The sequence below is a fragment of the Xyrauchen texanus genome, chromosome 49 (assembly GCF_025860055.1).
Source record: "Xyrauchen texanus isolate HMW12.3.18 chromosome 49, RBS_HiC_50CHRs, whole genome shotgun sequence".
In the NCBI taxonomy this organism is placed as follows: Eukaryota; Metazoa; Chordata; class Actinopteri; order Cypriniformes; family Catostomidae; genus Xyrauchen; species Xyrauchen texanus.
In genome coordinates this window covers 19,335,820-19,349,186 of record NC_068324.1, presented here as the reverse complement: position 1 = coordinate 19,349,186, position 13,367 = coordinate 19,335,820, and the positions used below count along the sequence as shown (strand labels likewise).

Here is a 13,367-nt window from a genome sequence, read left to right as displayed (position 1 = left end):
ACTCAACCTCCACTTTTTACCTGATATAACCAGAGTAACCATATATCTTATTGAAAATGTTCTATTCTGCTCTTGCTTTCTGATTTTGTTCAATGCTTGCTGCATGCACATGTCTTTTAAGAGGAAGGTATGTTGACTACTGATGTAATTTAATTGAATTCATTATAAATCTATGAATCAATTATATTTATTTTCCTTCTAATCTTTTAGACACAACATTACACATTTTAAGTTTGAATATTGTCATGTAATATGTTGCCATTTGTACTGCCTGGTGTGGATTTCCCAATAACCCAATAACATGTACTTGTCCCTTCTTCATTCTTAAAACAGACGAGAAGCCAAAGTTCAAGTAAGTAGTCATTTTCTCACAGAGACATCATTGGGAACTATGCATATACACATGACTGCAAATTGATGGAAATTGTTAATTTTATAATATGGAATGATTTTATAGTGATAGCTCATTTTAATTCTTTTATAAAGGCCATCAGGACCCAAGATCCCAGATGGTGAGAAAGTGGACTTTGATGTAAGTATTGTTGCATTAACATTCTGTCTGAATTTCTGTACGAATTACGAGATGACTTGGAGATTTAACTCAGAGCTATTCACGTCTTTGAATTCGCAACTAAGGCTGCAATAAAATATTGATAATCAATTCATCTAACAAGGTTGAGAACAATTTATTGACTATTCAAGCGATTATTGCAATGATAAATCAACAGCTGTTTAAGGTGCACTCAGTGATTTTTACCTTATTAAAAAAATGTTACTCCTAAAGAAATTAATTGTGATATTGAAATATATGTCTAGAATTATGAGCAATCACATGAGATGAGACTAATAGCTGTTTTATTCTACATTGAGAGGGTCTCCTCATGGAGGCTGCCATGCCGAAATCACATGACCAGCTGAATACTACTTGCTTAATCTCAGTTACCAACATGTTATTGGACCTTCACTCATGGATTAACCAAAATGACGGTACATGGACAATGACCGTATTTTATATTATGTACTTACGGAATCTCACCATGTTGTCTGAACACAGGACATCCAGAAGAAACGTCAGAACAAGGATCTGGTTGAGCTGCAGTCCCTCATCGATGCTCACTTCGAGGACAGGAAGAAGGAAGAGGAGGAGCTCATCGCCCTCAAAGACAGAATTGTGAGTGATTGTCACCCTAGAAGTAAAATTGTTATGAACTTTTTGAGAAGTATTTCTGTAGTATTTTGCCTTGGCCACACAAGCCCTGGTAGCAAATGTTTCCAAATGGTGAAAGAATGTGGGAATAAGGACTTGTGAAAGTAAAATGTGGATGTGTTTTTGGTGGTCCTCCAACAGGAGAAGCGCAGATCTGAGAGGGCAGAGCAGCAGAGGATCCGGACTGAAAAAGATAAGGAGCGCCAGGCGAGACGTGAGGTGTGTATTAGAGGTAGACCGATATATCTATAGTCTAAAGTTGCTTATTGGAACTATTGTAATCGGCAAACATCTATTGCGATAGTTGCCAATTGTTTTTCATCATTTCATAATAAGAGTCCCTGGTGTGTTTAGGCCTTGGTTATACTTACAAGTCCTGTGTTATGCACCAAATCGTTCTGGTTATTTTTGGCATTTTGGTTGAACAATAAACTGCATCTGGGATTCTGTTCATTTTGGAATTTTTGTGCCTGTCGCAGTAAGGAAAGAATAAGAAATTTTTTGACATTCTAGAAATCAATTAGAAAAACTATTGGCCAATTAATCAGTTTTTGGCCTTTAACACCACCTTAGTTATCGCTATCGCAACATCCACTATGAGTCGACCTCTAGTGTGTATCACTGACCTTCTCAAAGACATCCTACCTGTATTGTGTCCATCCTCTAGTAAAACACTCACATCTTCTATTATCCATGTGTACGGCAACAGGAGGAGAGGCTGAGGAAAGAGGAGGCAGATGCTAAGAAGAAGGCAGATGATGATGCCAAGAAAAAGTCAGCTCTGTCAGGAATGGGCTCCAACTACAGCAGCTATCTTCAGAAGGTCATTAGGTCTTAGTGGCTGAAAGGGAGAATGAATGATTGATATGAATGTGGCTGAAATGTTTTGGCTCTGTTGCTCTTCAGGCTGACTCCAAGAGAGGTGGCAAAAAACAGACAGAAAGAGAGAAGAAGAAGAAGATCCTGGCTGAGAGACGCAAGCAACTCAACATTGACCATCTCAGTGAGGACAAACTCAGGTTGGTTATATCTCATTCTATCATAATAAATTAAAGCAGATGTGCACATGCAGTCAGATCTCGCTTACTTGTGTCTTGTGTCCTGGACTTCAGAGAAAAGGCAAATGAGTTGTTTGAATGGATGAAGACCCTTGAGTCAGAGAAGTTTGACCACACGGAGAGGCTGAAGAAACAGAAATACGAGGTGAGAAAACAATTACTGAAATGGACAAGAGGACCAAAAATAGTCATCAGAACAAGCACATCCCAGTTTTTTTTCACCAGTATTTTATCCTTTGAGGTAATGTCCATTTTTAAGTCATTTTACGAGGGTAAGTCTCTGCAGTTAGGAGCTACAAAGTGTTTTTTGGTCAATACTGTCTATTGCACAGCTTTGATTTGCTGAGATCTGAACACAACTCTGATCTTCTTCAGGTTACCACATTGCGCAAGAGAGTGGAGGAGTTGAGCAAATTGTAAGTCAAGTTGTTGTTTTAATGCATGGCGCCCTCTGCTGTGCATGCCTAGTATGTGGCTGCTTCAGTTAATTTACAGATTTCCTGAGGTGGAGAAAAAGTGGTGCAGCTCTCACTTTAACAAGAGATTTGTAAATATGAGGATACATTTATGGCCATTTTTTAGGGATGATTTTGAGTGAAAATCAGTTTCAATAAAATTTTTATAACTAGTCTATATGAAAGAAATATAAAGTAAAATAACAAAGTAATTTGCATTTGTGACTGTTGGAACATGGCACCTTTATGTTGATCGGACAGAAACTAATGTAAGAATCCATGTATCCCAACTGTGGTATTTTTTAATTTCCAGTATTAAGGCTGATGTCTGTACACAGAAAAACAATAGATTTATAAGTTGAATTCTCAATTAAACTCAAAAAGTATCAAATTATGTTAAGTAAATCCTAGTTTGTACTATTATGTACATTATTGTGTTATAAATATGAATTAATTCACTTTAAGTCCTTCATTTTCGATGGATGGATGGAGAAATGGACAGATGGATGGATGGATGGATGGATGGATGGATGGACAGACACATGGATTGATGGATGGAGAAATGGACAGATGGATGGATGGATGGATGGATGGACACATGGATTGATGGATGGAGAAATGGACAGATGGATGGGCAGATACATGGATTGATGGATGGAAAAATGGACAGATGGATAGATGGGTGGATGGATGGATGGATGGAAAGTCACATGGATTGATGGATGGAGAAATGGACAAATGGATGGATGGATGGATGGATGGATGGATGGATGGATGGATGGACAGACACATGGATTGATGGATGGAGAAATGGACAGATGGATGGATGGAGAAATGGACAGATGGATGGATGGATGGATGGATGGATGGATGGATGGATGGATGGATGGATGGACAGACACATGGATTGATGGATGGAGAAATGGACAGATGGATGGATGGAGAAATGGACAGCTGGATGGATGGATGGATGGATGGATGGATGGATGGACGGACGGACAGACACATGGAATGATGGATGGAGAAATGGACAGATGGATGGATGGACAGACACATGGATTGATGGATGGAGAAATGGACAGATGGATGGATGGATGGACGGACAGATACATGGATTGATGGATGGAGAAATGGACAGATGGATGGATGGATGGATGGATGGATGGATGGATGGATGGATGGATGGATGGATGGATGGACGGATGGACAGATAGATGGATGGAGAAATGGACAGATGATGGATGGATGGATGGATGGACAGACAGACACATGGATTGATAGAAGGAGAAATGGATGAATGGATGGATGGATGAATGGATAGATTGTTTGATGGATGGATGGATTGATTGATTTAGCAGTGACAGTGAAAGTAAGTTTGCTCACCTGGTTTCTTTTCACTGTCATTTTCGTATTACAGCAGCAAGAAGGGCGCCGCCTCTCGTCGCAGGAAGTAAACACATCTACTTGCAGGCCAAGACCACCACAAAGATGATGGACAAGAGTTAAATTCATCCTTCCCTTTTGATCTGTGCTGCTTACACTCCAAAGTCAGTAGTTGCTGTAGGTCAAATATCAAAGAACTCTTTCTCGCCTTGAACTCTTAGTTGCTTCCAGTTTATGTCGTGTAAATAAAGTGTGACTATAAAGCCTAGATCAGTAGATCTGTTCTTATACAAACATCAATAAAATCCTTGTTTTTAGACATGTTATCCAAGACCATTTTGTTCAAAACTTCACCATTGCATATAATGTTTAAATATACAGTATATAAAATAATTATTACAAGTTACATCTATGAAACTAGTGTCATTCATTCACTCACTAACCTTGTCTGTGCATTCCCGTCATGATGAGCACCTCAATCTCACATTCAAACATAACCAGAAATCTACCCGCCTTGTGCAGTCCCTCAAAAATGAGCATTTTTTCACACCTGATTACTACCTTACTAACTCTTGACATTAGTTTTGTTGTCGAAACCAGTGAAGAAAAAAATTTTCCTGTGTAAACTCCACATTGAGCATAAGTTACAAGTTGTGTGGGTTACAACACTACATTCAAATATGATTATTACAAAAACATAAGAAATGTGTACATGGGTATATTTGTTGCTGAAAACAGTGCATTAAGCCACTGGTCAAACCCAGTTCAAGACTGAAAAAATAATAACTAATAAAATAATAGGGTTCAGGCAACATAAGATGGTGCTGTTGTTATGTTTCCATCAGCCCCGAGGTTTTCCCTTTTTCACGATTTTCATTTAATTCATACACACACAAAACTGCATGAGAGGGGATTATTATTCCTTAATTATTCCAGAAATATTGGAGAACCCACAATAAATCATGCAAACTAATCTGCTGTAAATGTGAAGCAAATGACATCTTTTATTCAAACTTATAAAAACTTTGGAAATGCTGTCATTACTACAAGTTCATTAAAAAAACATATTTAGCCTACATTATATAGGCCTATAACATACAAATATTCATGTAACTTCTATTTTATTCGACGTGTCCAAAAACTGTTAAATGGCATGTTTATGGCAATTGTTAGCTGTGTTTGTATCATTATATATATATATATATATATAATTTCGAGAAATAGCCTTGAATTTAGCAGCACTAACTGGACGAAATATAAACTTAGCATATTGTTATTATTAACAATTGGGAATTGGGAATTGGGATAATTCGTTTAATATCGTCCCACTAAATTAACTAAAAAAAAAAATCATTAAATAAATCACATTATGGAATAAATCACAAAACTGCTTCATAAATTGTTCAGTATAAATAGTTCTATTTTTATTAATCCGACATTCACTCGTTTAAGAAGTATAAATATAAAGTTTAACACAAGACACAACAAGCTAATGTTTCAAGCAGGCATTATTAAATACATAACTTGTTTGTTCATTTTCGTTGCTTTAAAAAAACAGATCTTATTTACACATGTACAAAAATGGTCCTACTTTTCGTTACTGAAATACGATTCTCTCGTAAATAATTAGGAAATGCAAGATGATGGTGACAGAAAATATACTCACAAAGGGAAACACATGGTCACGTGGATACAATTATATAAATAAGCATAGTTACGAAACTGACGAATTTTCATAATGGAATTTGATGTTTTCCACAGCATATAAATAAAATAAAGAATACAAAAGTGTGAGCGAAAGAAAGAAAGAAAGAAAGAAAGAAAGAAAGATAGATAGATAGATAGATAGATAGATAGATAGATAGATAGATAGATAGATAGATAGATAGATAGATAGATAGATAGATAGATAGATAGATAGATAGATAGATCGATCGATCGATCGATCGATCGATCGATCGATCGATCGATCGATCATTCGTTCCTAGTTTTCCAGCAGTGGATCGAAAAGGTCTTTAGTTGTTAAGATCGGAATTGCCATTTTTATTCTGCTGAAAGTTTCTTTCAGATTGTCTTTTTATAATTGCTGAAATGTTGTGAATCTTTATAGCACTTGGTAGATGGGATCCTGAGCTTGCTGTTGGGGGCAGTTGGTCGGGGAGGGTGCAGGGGCCCCGGGCTCACTCAGGATAGACCCTTCCTGGGGAGAACACGGGCTTCTGTCGGGCCCCTCCGGCAAAGACAACACGGGACACGCGGGGGTCTCCTTGGAAATTCTCTCCACGATGCTGGATAGGCAATCCAAACTCGACACCACTGTGTTTTTATTATTCCGTGCATCAGCTGTAAAAATAAAATAAAAAAATAAAAAAGAATAATGGATTTGAACTTTTGAGTTACTCTTTACACTTTTATTTTTGGGATTATGACATTGAATTTTGTGCGGGTATATGACGTACCATTTGGCGTCTCATTGAAGTAAGAGCTGTCATAACTGTTCCTTCTTCTCGACTGACATGCGGGACCCATGCAATCCATCTAGAAAACACAAAACAAAAATATTTAGCAAAAATTAAATAAATAAAACCCGATAAAGAATATGAAAAATGAACGTGATTATAATGCTGTATTTCCCTGAATGCTGAACATGACGCGATGCCATGGTAATATTATGATAATTATTTAGTGCATTTTCCTTTTTAAACATTTGTCTTAAATTCTTAAAATATACCAGTTTAATTAATTTCAGTTCGTTAGAAAATTACTCAATCAAATGTGTTGGTAATTTGTTATGAAATTGAATGCGTAAATCTTTATATATATCGGGGAAAAAAAAAAAAAAAAAATATATATATATATATATATATATATATATATATATATATATATATATATATATATATATATATATATATATATATATATACTCGTATATATATATATATATATATATATATATATATATATATATATATATATATATATATATATATATTCCCAATCATACCTTTTCTGATATTAAACGAATAAATTATTTATTATAATGAATAAATAAATGTAGCGAACAATTTAATGCAATAAAGAAAAATTGGCTACAATAAGCAGCCTATAAATAGGCTATAATATGCCATATAGTTTATTTTATTTTAGTTTCGGTTACTGTATTCAATCTTTAACCAAATTAAATTAATACAACTTTAAATATCTAAGGATTTTTAATTCAATTTGATGGAAATTCGTTGTGAAATGGAAATCTTACTAATAGGCTTTTTTTTATTATTTTTTAAATTATCACTAATATTTCATATAAAATAGGTCTATATTGTTATATTAACATGTAATAAAACGTCTTACCATGCCATCAGAGCAGTTGGATCTCGGGCTGGAGGCGTCTGAGTCTCCACTGTAATGTTCCAGAACTGGGTAATAGTTTTCTTCTTGACCCCTGAGCAGCGCCTGCAGAGACTCAATGTAACTGATCGCGTTTCTCAGAATCTCCACCTTTGGCAGCCTCTGGTTTGGGTTGGTGGACGTGCATCTCTTGAGGGTCTCGAAAGCGTCGTTCACTTTACTCAGTCGCCTCCTCTCCCGCATGGTCGCGGCTTTGCGACGGTCAGCATTGGTGGTTTTTCTCTTGCAGGCTTTGCATGCCCACAGCAGACACCTGCCGGCCTGGTGATGCCCGCTGGGCACTCGCACGTGCTCGTCCTCGATATGGTGATGCTCGTCGGGCTTGAGCAGGCTCACATGGACGAGCCTGGGGTCCAGGTCTTCGAAGAAATGCATGTCGTTGGTGTTGAAGCAAGGGTCATCGTAGAAATCATCAGCTGAAGGGATGGGGAACGGAATATCCGACAACTCCATCAAAATTTTGTAGGGGGAAAATTGGATGCACTCAAATAGGACTACTTGGAGTAATCTTGAACGATTCCCAAGCTGTATTATAGACCTAGAAAGGTTTTTAAGGATATAGGAATATTAAGACAAGTTCCTTTCAATCTTGAAACAAGTTAATGCTCAAGACAACGGTTAGAATTCGCAGGTCCTTTAATAGTTACTTATCTTGTACCCTTCAGGTACTTGTTGCTGGTAAGGGAGCATGGTCCGTTTATATAGCAGCTTAGCCGGTCCGGGGGCGTGTTCTGGATGTGACTGTTTGACCAATGAACGTGTGCACCGAGAAAGAGGGCGGGGTATTCAAGGCCTAGGACTACAGCTAACACAGTGCCATAAAAATTTTAAAATGATAAATGCGTTTATAAATAATCGTTACAGTTGTTCTCACCACATTGGTTCTGTTGTAAACAACTAAAATACAAGTTTCAATGAGATGGAACTGACAGCAAATCCCAGTTGTCAGCTTATCATAAGTTAAAATCCAATTACCTAAATTTTCCCATGCAGGGGAATTTAGAAATATGACAGGGAACCTTTCCAATACTTTCTTTCTGATTAATAATATCCAATGGTTTTGATATGTTGCAGGCCTATTTGATAAGACAATACACTATATGGTATTGTCCATAATCAAAAATTAATCTTTGCTCTAAAACAAAATGTTATAGATTTATATGTTCCTAGTGTTCCATCATAAAGTCTGTAATACTTTAAACACTCACACACATATGAGAACAGCACTGAAAGCACACAAATAGTCTACAAATAGCCTAATATATATATATATATATATATATATATATATATATATATATATATATATATATATATAATGCAAATTCTACCAGTGAAAGTTAATTTGGTTCATGATCTATTTATGATGAGGCCCATTTTATTGAGTGGACACACACACACACACACACACACACACACACACACACACACACACACACACACACACACACACACACACACACACACACACACACACACACACACACACACATGTAGTGTTTCCATGTTTTATGGGGACTTTCCATAGACATAATGGTTTTTATACTGTACAAACTTTATATTCTATCCCTTAAACCTAACCCTACCCCTAAACCTAACCCTCACAGAAAACTTTCTGCATTTTTACATTTTCAAAAAACATCATTTAGTATGATTTATAAGCTGTTTTCCTCATGGGGACCAACAAAATGTCCCCACAAGGTCAAAAATTTCGGGTTTTACTATCCTTATGGGGACATTTGGTCCCCACAAAGTGATAAATACACGCTCACACACACACACACACACACACACACACACACACACACACACACACACACACACACACACACACACACACACACACACACACACACACACACACCTCACCAAAAGGGGGCGTTATTGAGCCAAATGAGAGTTCAAAGCTCTCCATTTTCTGAAAAAGTCCCCACAGTTTGCCTTCTTTTTTGCCAGGATCACCCACTTTTTATTTTTAAGTTTTTAAACACAGACATATTTTATTTTTAGAGGAACAACAATAATTACACAATTAGCCTGATAATTAGGCGTCAAAATAATAATTATTAAGATTACTTTTATTTAGTGAGTTACTTTTGTACAGTAAATAAAACAAGACTGTATAAAGGTACTTTGTGGGACATAAAGGAGTTTCCACAGTCCACGTGAGTCACTCTTTATTATCAATAAAACAGAAATTGCTTTTCAGCTTACACCAACCAAAAAGACTGCTTTTCAACAACAGTCAAACCAGTGGCGTAGGCAGGGGTGGGCCGCGGTGAGCCTGGCCTCACCTAAACTAGACCTAGGTCAATATACATTTATAAAATAGTTATAAAATCAATACATTCTGATTTCTTCAAGTGTGCAAGAACGGTTTGATTGTGCCACTTCTACAATTTGGTAAAAAATATTTAGCCACAATTTACCCCAGGTGGAAACCTTACCAATTCCTCTCTCCCTCAGGCAAACGCTCGAATGTGCCCCGCCTCAACAAAGACTTAGAAAATATTGGCAGTTCTGGATAATACTCAATGGTCAAAGATTTCATATTGAACACCAAACATGGATTGTAAATTACATTTTAAGTAGAAATGTAATCTCAAAACTCTTTTGAGCTCTTTGAGACTTCTTTGTGAATACCTTGATTTTAGTGGCAATATGATAATATTTTCAACAAATGGAGTCACCTCTTGTTTATACAAAAATGGCATCATGTAAATACAATAGTACACCATCTAGGAAGGCACGTTCAGGCCATGATTGCTTATCTCTGGATGTAATGCAGGTAGATTATAAAGAGGAAGTCTAGGCGATCGTCAGGTTTTTTGTAGCTGGTCGATAAGGTACTCGCAGAAGCCACCTGCACTGTCATTGGTGCAACCTACTCTGAGAGCGTTGGTCAAGATGTCACCTACGAGCTTGACCTTTGGGACGAGGGGCTGAAGGAACTGACCTTTGATTATACTGGCAGTATGAGGATCTCCCCACTCAAGAGCCAATTGACTCAGCTCCACCATGATGGACAGCTCGTCCTTCCATTGGTTCAGCTTAAATAACATGCATGAACTCCAGACAGGAAGAACAGCACTCACTTGTTCAGTGCCTGACCACTACACACACACACAATTTTGCATTTTGTTTTTGGATGCTATGGGTTAGGTTTAGATATTGGTTAAGGGTAAGGATGTATGTTTTGTGTCAACCTCTCATTTGATTTTAGATCACTATTGGTTAGGTTTAAGTTAACAATTTAGGTTAGGTTTTACTCATTAAAACCTCCATCTAACATTCACCTTAAAACCTTGACTGATTACAACACCATTTCACTCACTTTTGGCGAAATGTGTCATAACTAATGTAATGTCGTTTTGCTAAAATATTTGTGATATATGTAATATTCATGTCATCAGGCTGGCCCAAACTGTGTAAATTAACCAAAAGAGCATGCAGTTGTTTCACAGTGTGCACAACCATCACCCAGCACGGTTGGACGGATAACAAGGTGTTCAAAATCGCTGCTGATGGACCCTCACCAGTCCTAGACCGGATCAGTTTTACTCAAGTCATAAAAAGCAGGGATGGGTGGATGGTAAAAAAAATAGAAGAGAGACGAGAGGACGCAGTGTAAAGTGACAGCAATGCTAGTGCCGATCCATCTGGAACTACAATTAATGCACTGTCCTTCTGCCTTCACATTAATCTCCCCAATTTTCCGGAACTCGAGGGAAACGTATACCATGACAGGCATTAAAGTGGAGATCTCTGCAAAGCCCCCCCTTTGGGTTTACCCCATCTCTCCGTTTTCTGTCCTCTATCCCCATTTCCAAAAGCTGCTGCCCCAGCCAGCCAGGAGCCCTTATCAAAAGTGATATCTTTAATCTCTGGAGGAAAATAATTTTTTTAGTCTTATTATTCTGCTTATTATAACAATCATTTTGTGTTTTGAAAGTCTGCATGTGAACGTTGAAAGAAGTAACTGAACCCTGCAGCATAAGTAGGGGCTGTTGCCATTAAGAAACATCATAATCAACAACTTTGATCATATAGCTTTGTCTTATATGTAGTGGCCTTTATTTTTATTTTTACAAGTTGGTTTCAGAGTAACTGTACCTGGAGGTTCTTTCAGCAGAACAGTCCTCCACGCTGGGACAGGAAATGCAGCATTGCCTCTGCCCATTCTTGTTCACAGATTCCAAATGGAAAAATGCTGCCATTCTCAGTAAAGCCAAATCATTATGCTCAATTTGGCCTATCAAGACAACAAGAAGCTCTGATTTAAAGCTTAATAACAGGAAAACAGAGTTATGGTTTTGCAAACAACAGTTTCCTCAGATGGTTCCTGTAGCAAAAAGGTTGAGTTGTATTGAGTATGAATGATTTGCACATTTTGTGAATTTATTTCAAGTTTTATAATGTTAGAATTAAAATAGAAAATCAGTTTTATTTTTATCAAAGCAACAAATCAATATAATTACGTAATATTTACAGACAAATATATCATATGTACAGACAAAATGTTTGCAACATTGAAAAGCAATGCAACTCTGTAATACAATCTAATACTTTAAAATAAGGTGTGTTTGGTATCATATGAACTAACAATGAATAATATATTTTTACTGCATTATTCATCTTGGTTAATGTTTATTTATAAAAAACACGATTGTTTATTATTCATTCATGTTAGTTTAATAATGCATAAACTGATGTTAACACATACAACTTCTTATTTAAATATATATGCTTTTAAATTAACATTAACAAAGATAAATAATTGCTGAAAAATATTGTTCATTGTTATTTTATATGAACTTATGCAATAAACTAATGTCAAGGAATACAACTTTATTGCAAAGTGTTACCAAATATATAAATGATTTGGGGCTGTACGTTACATTGCATGCATCTTTACTGCAAAGTTTTCGTTTACCAGCGCCTCCAGTCTGTAAGAGACCTCCAGAAGTAAGGTGGAAACACTCAATAGACTTTCCAAGCCAATCTAATGAAAGGTCATACATAATTTACAGGTTGGCTATTTTGTATGTTCTTGCATGATGTTGATCACATAAACTCGAAGTAAGCGTGAGTTCTGCGCACAAGGGGTTAAGGACATACTTATAAATATTATGCCCTTACCCAAACCCCTTATCTAAACTTAACCAATCAGTAGAGTAAACATGATAGGAAGCTGTTGTGTGTGACAGAAGCAACGATGTCCAGTAGCGTCATTGGCTGTGGTGAAAGTCGTAAGAGTTCAAACGAGTCCAGTTGCATGATATCATACAAATTAGCCAAATTTAGAAAAGTTGTACGAATTCTGATGATTTCACCGTGAGAGTGTGTTGGACTTTCCTCCACAACAGATGGAAGGTTTTGCTTCGCCTGACTCCCCACAACAGAAACATGTGTTTCACAGAGAGGGAGATTGTTTTTTATTTTCTTGATTTTTGGTTCCGACATGTTTACGAGGTAACGGTGCATGAAATCTTAGTCAATACTCTCCTAGACAATTGTGTCGAATCGGCCTTAATATTATTCTACACACCGCGTTAAAGATAGTTTGCTGTTTGAAATTCAGACTTTGGTTATAAACCCGCTATGCGCTGTCGTAGACATGCAAATAATGTTGCGTGTTATTCTTTATGATTTCCACACTGCAACTGCAATTTTCTAACACCTAGATGACTGAAACCACTCTCATCTTGACCAGTCTGATTTGCAAATTTCTTCACAGCAATTTGTCTTCCTGTCAACCCTTTTTAAGTCCATGAGTCGGGAAGGTGACAAATAAGCGGCCTTCACTTTTCACTCTTCACTTTCACGCAGTCTGGGTTCATGCAGATTTACTTG

At 36.9% G+C, this 13,367-nt stretch overlaps 2 protein-coding genes and 1 pseudogene across 2 annotated transcripts; 1 reads left to right on the top strand and 2 right to left on the bottom strand.

Moving 5' to 3' along the window:
* Window positions 1-251: 251 nt before the first annotated feature.
* On the top strand, window positions 252-4,431 carry tnnt3a (troponin T type 3a (skeletal, fast); the record flags this gene model as incomplete). Its single annotated transcript, XM_052122742.1, has 9 exons — window positions 252-352; window positions 487-532; window positions 1,055-1,171; window positions 1,349-1,426; window positions 1,917-2,030; window positions 2,114-2,226; window positions 2,320-2,410; window positions 2,641-2,681; window positions 4,138-4,431. Coding segments are annotated over 9 exons (738 nt in total), but the record flags the coding sequence as incomplete, so codon positions are not given.
* A 903-nt stretch (window positions 4,432-5,334) lies between these two features.
* Window positions 5,335-8,170, bottom strand: myod1 (myogenic differentiation 1). The gene is made up of 3 exons (XM_052122600.1): window positions 7,458-8,170; window positions 6,563-6,641; window positions 5,335-6,446 (listed from the first exon to the last, which is right to left on the bottom strand). The coding sequence occupies exons 1-3, from the start codon at window positions 7,965-7,967 to the stop codon at window positions 6,208-6,210; spliced, it is 828 nt and encodes a 275-aa protein (XP_051978560.1). The 5' UTR covers window positions 7,968-8,170; the 3' UTR covers window positions 5,335-6,207.
* Window positions 8,171-10,333: 2,163 nt separating this feature from the next.
* On the bottom strand, window positions 10,334-12,977 carry LOC127640295 (ferritin light chain-like; annotated as a pseudogene).
* Window positions 12,978-13,367: the final 390 nt, after the last annotated feature.

Excerpts from the sequence above, each read along its gene's own strand:
- myod1 (XM_052122600.1), bottom strand. The coding sequence starts at position 7,967 with ATGGAGTTGTCGGATATTCCGTTCCCCATCCCTTCAGCTGATGATTTC. Across the intron at positions 6,642-7,457 it reads CCAACTGCTCTGATGGCATG|ATGGATTGCATGGGTCCCGC; the intron begins GTAAGACGTTTT and ends TGTGTTTTCTAG. Across the intron at positions 6,447-6,562 it reads CTTCAATGAGACGCCAAATG|CTGATGCACGGAATAATAAA; the intron begins GTACGTCATATA and ends TTATTTTTACAG.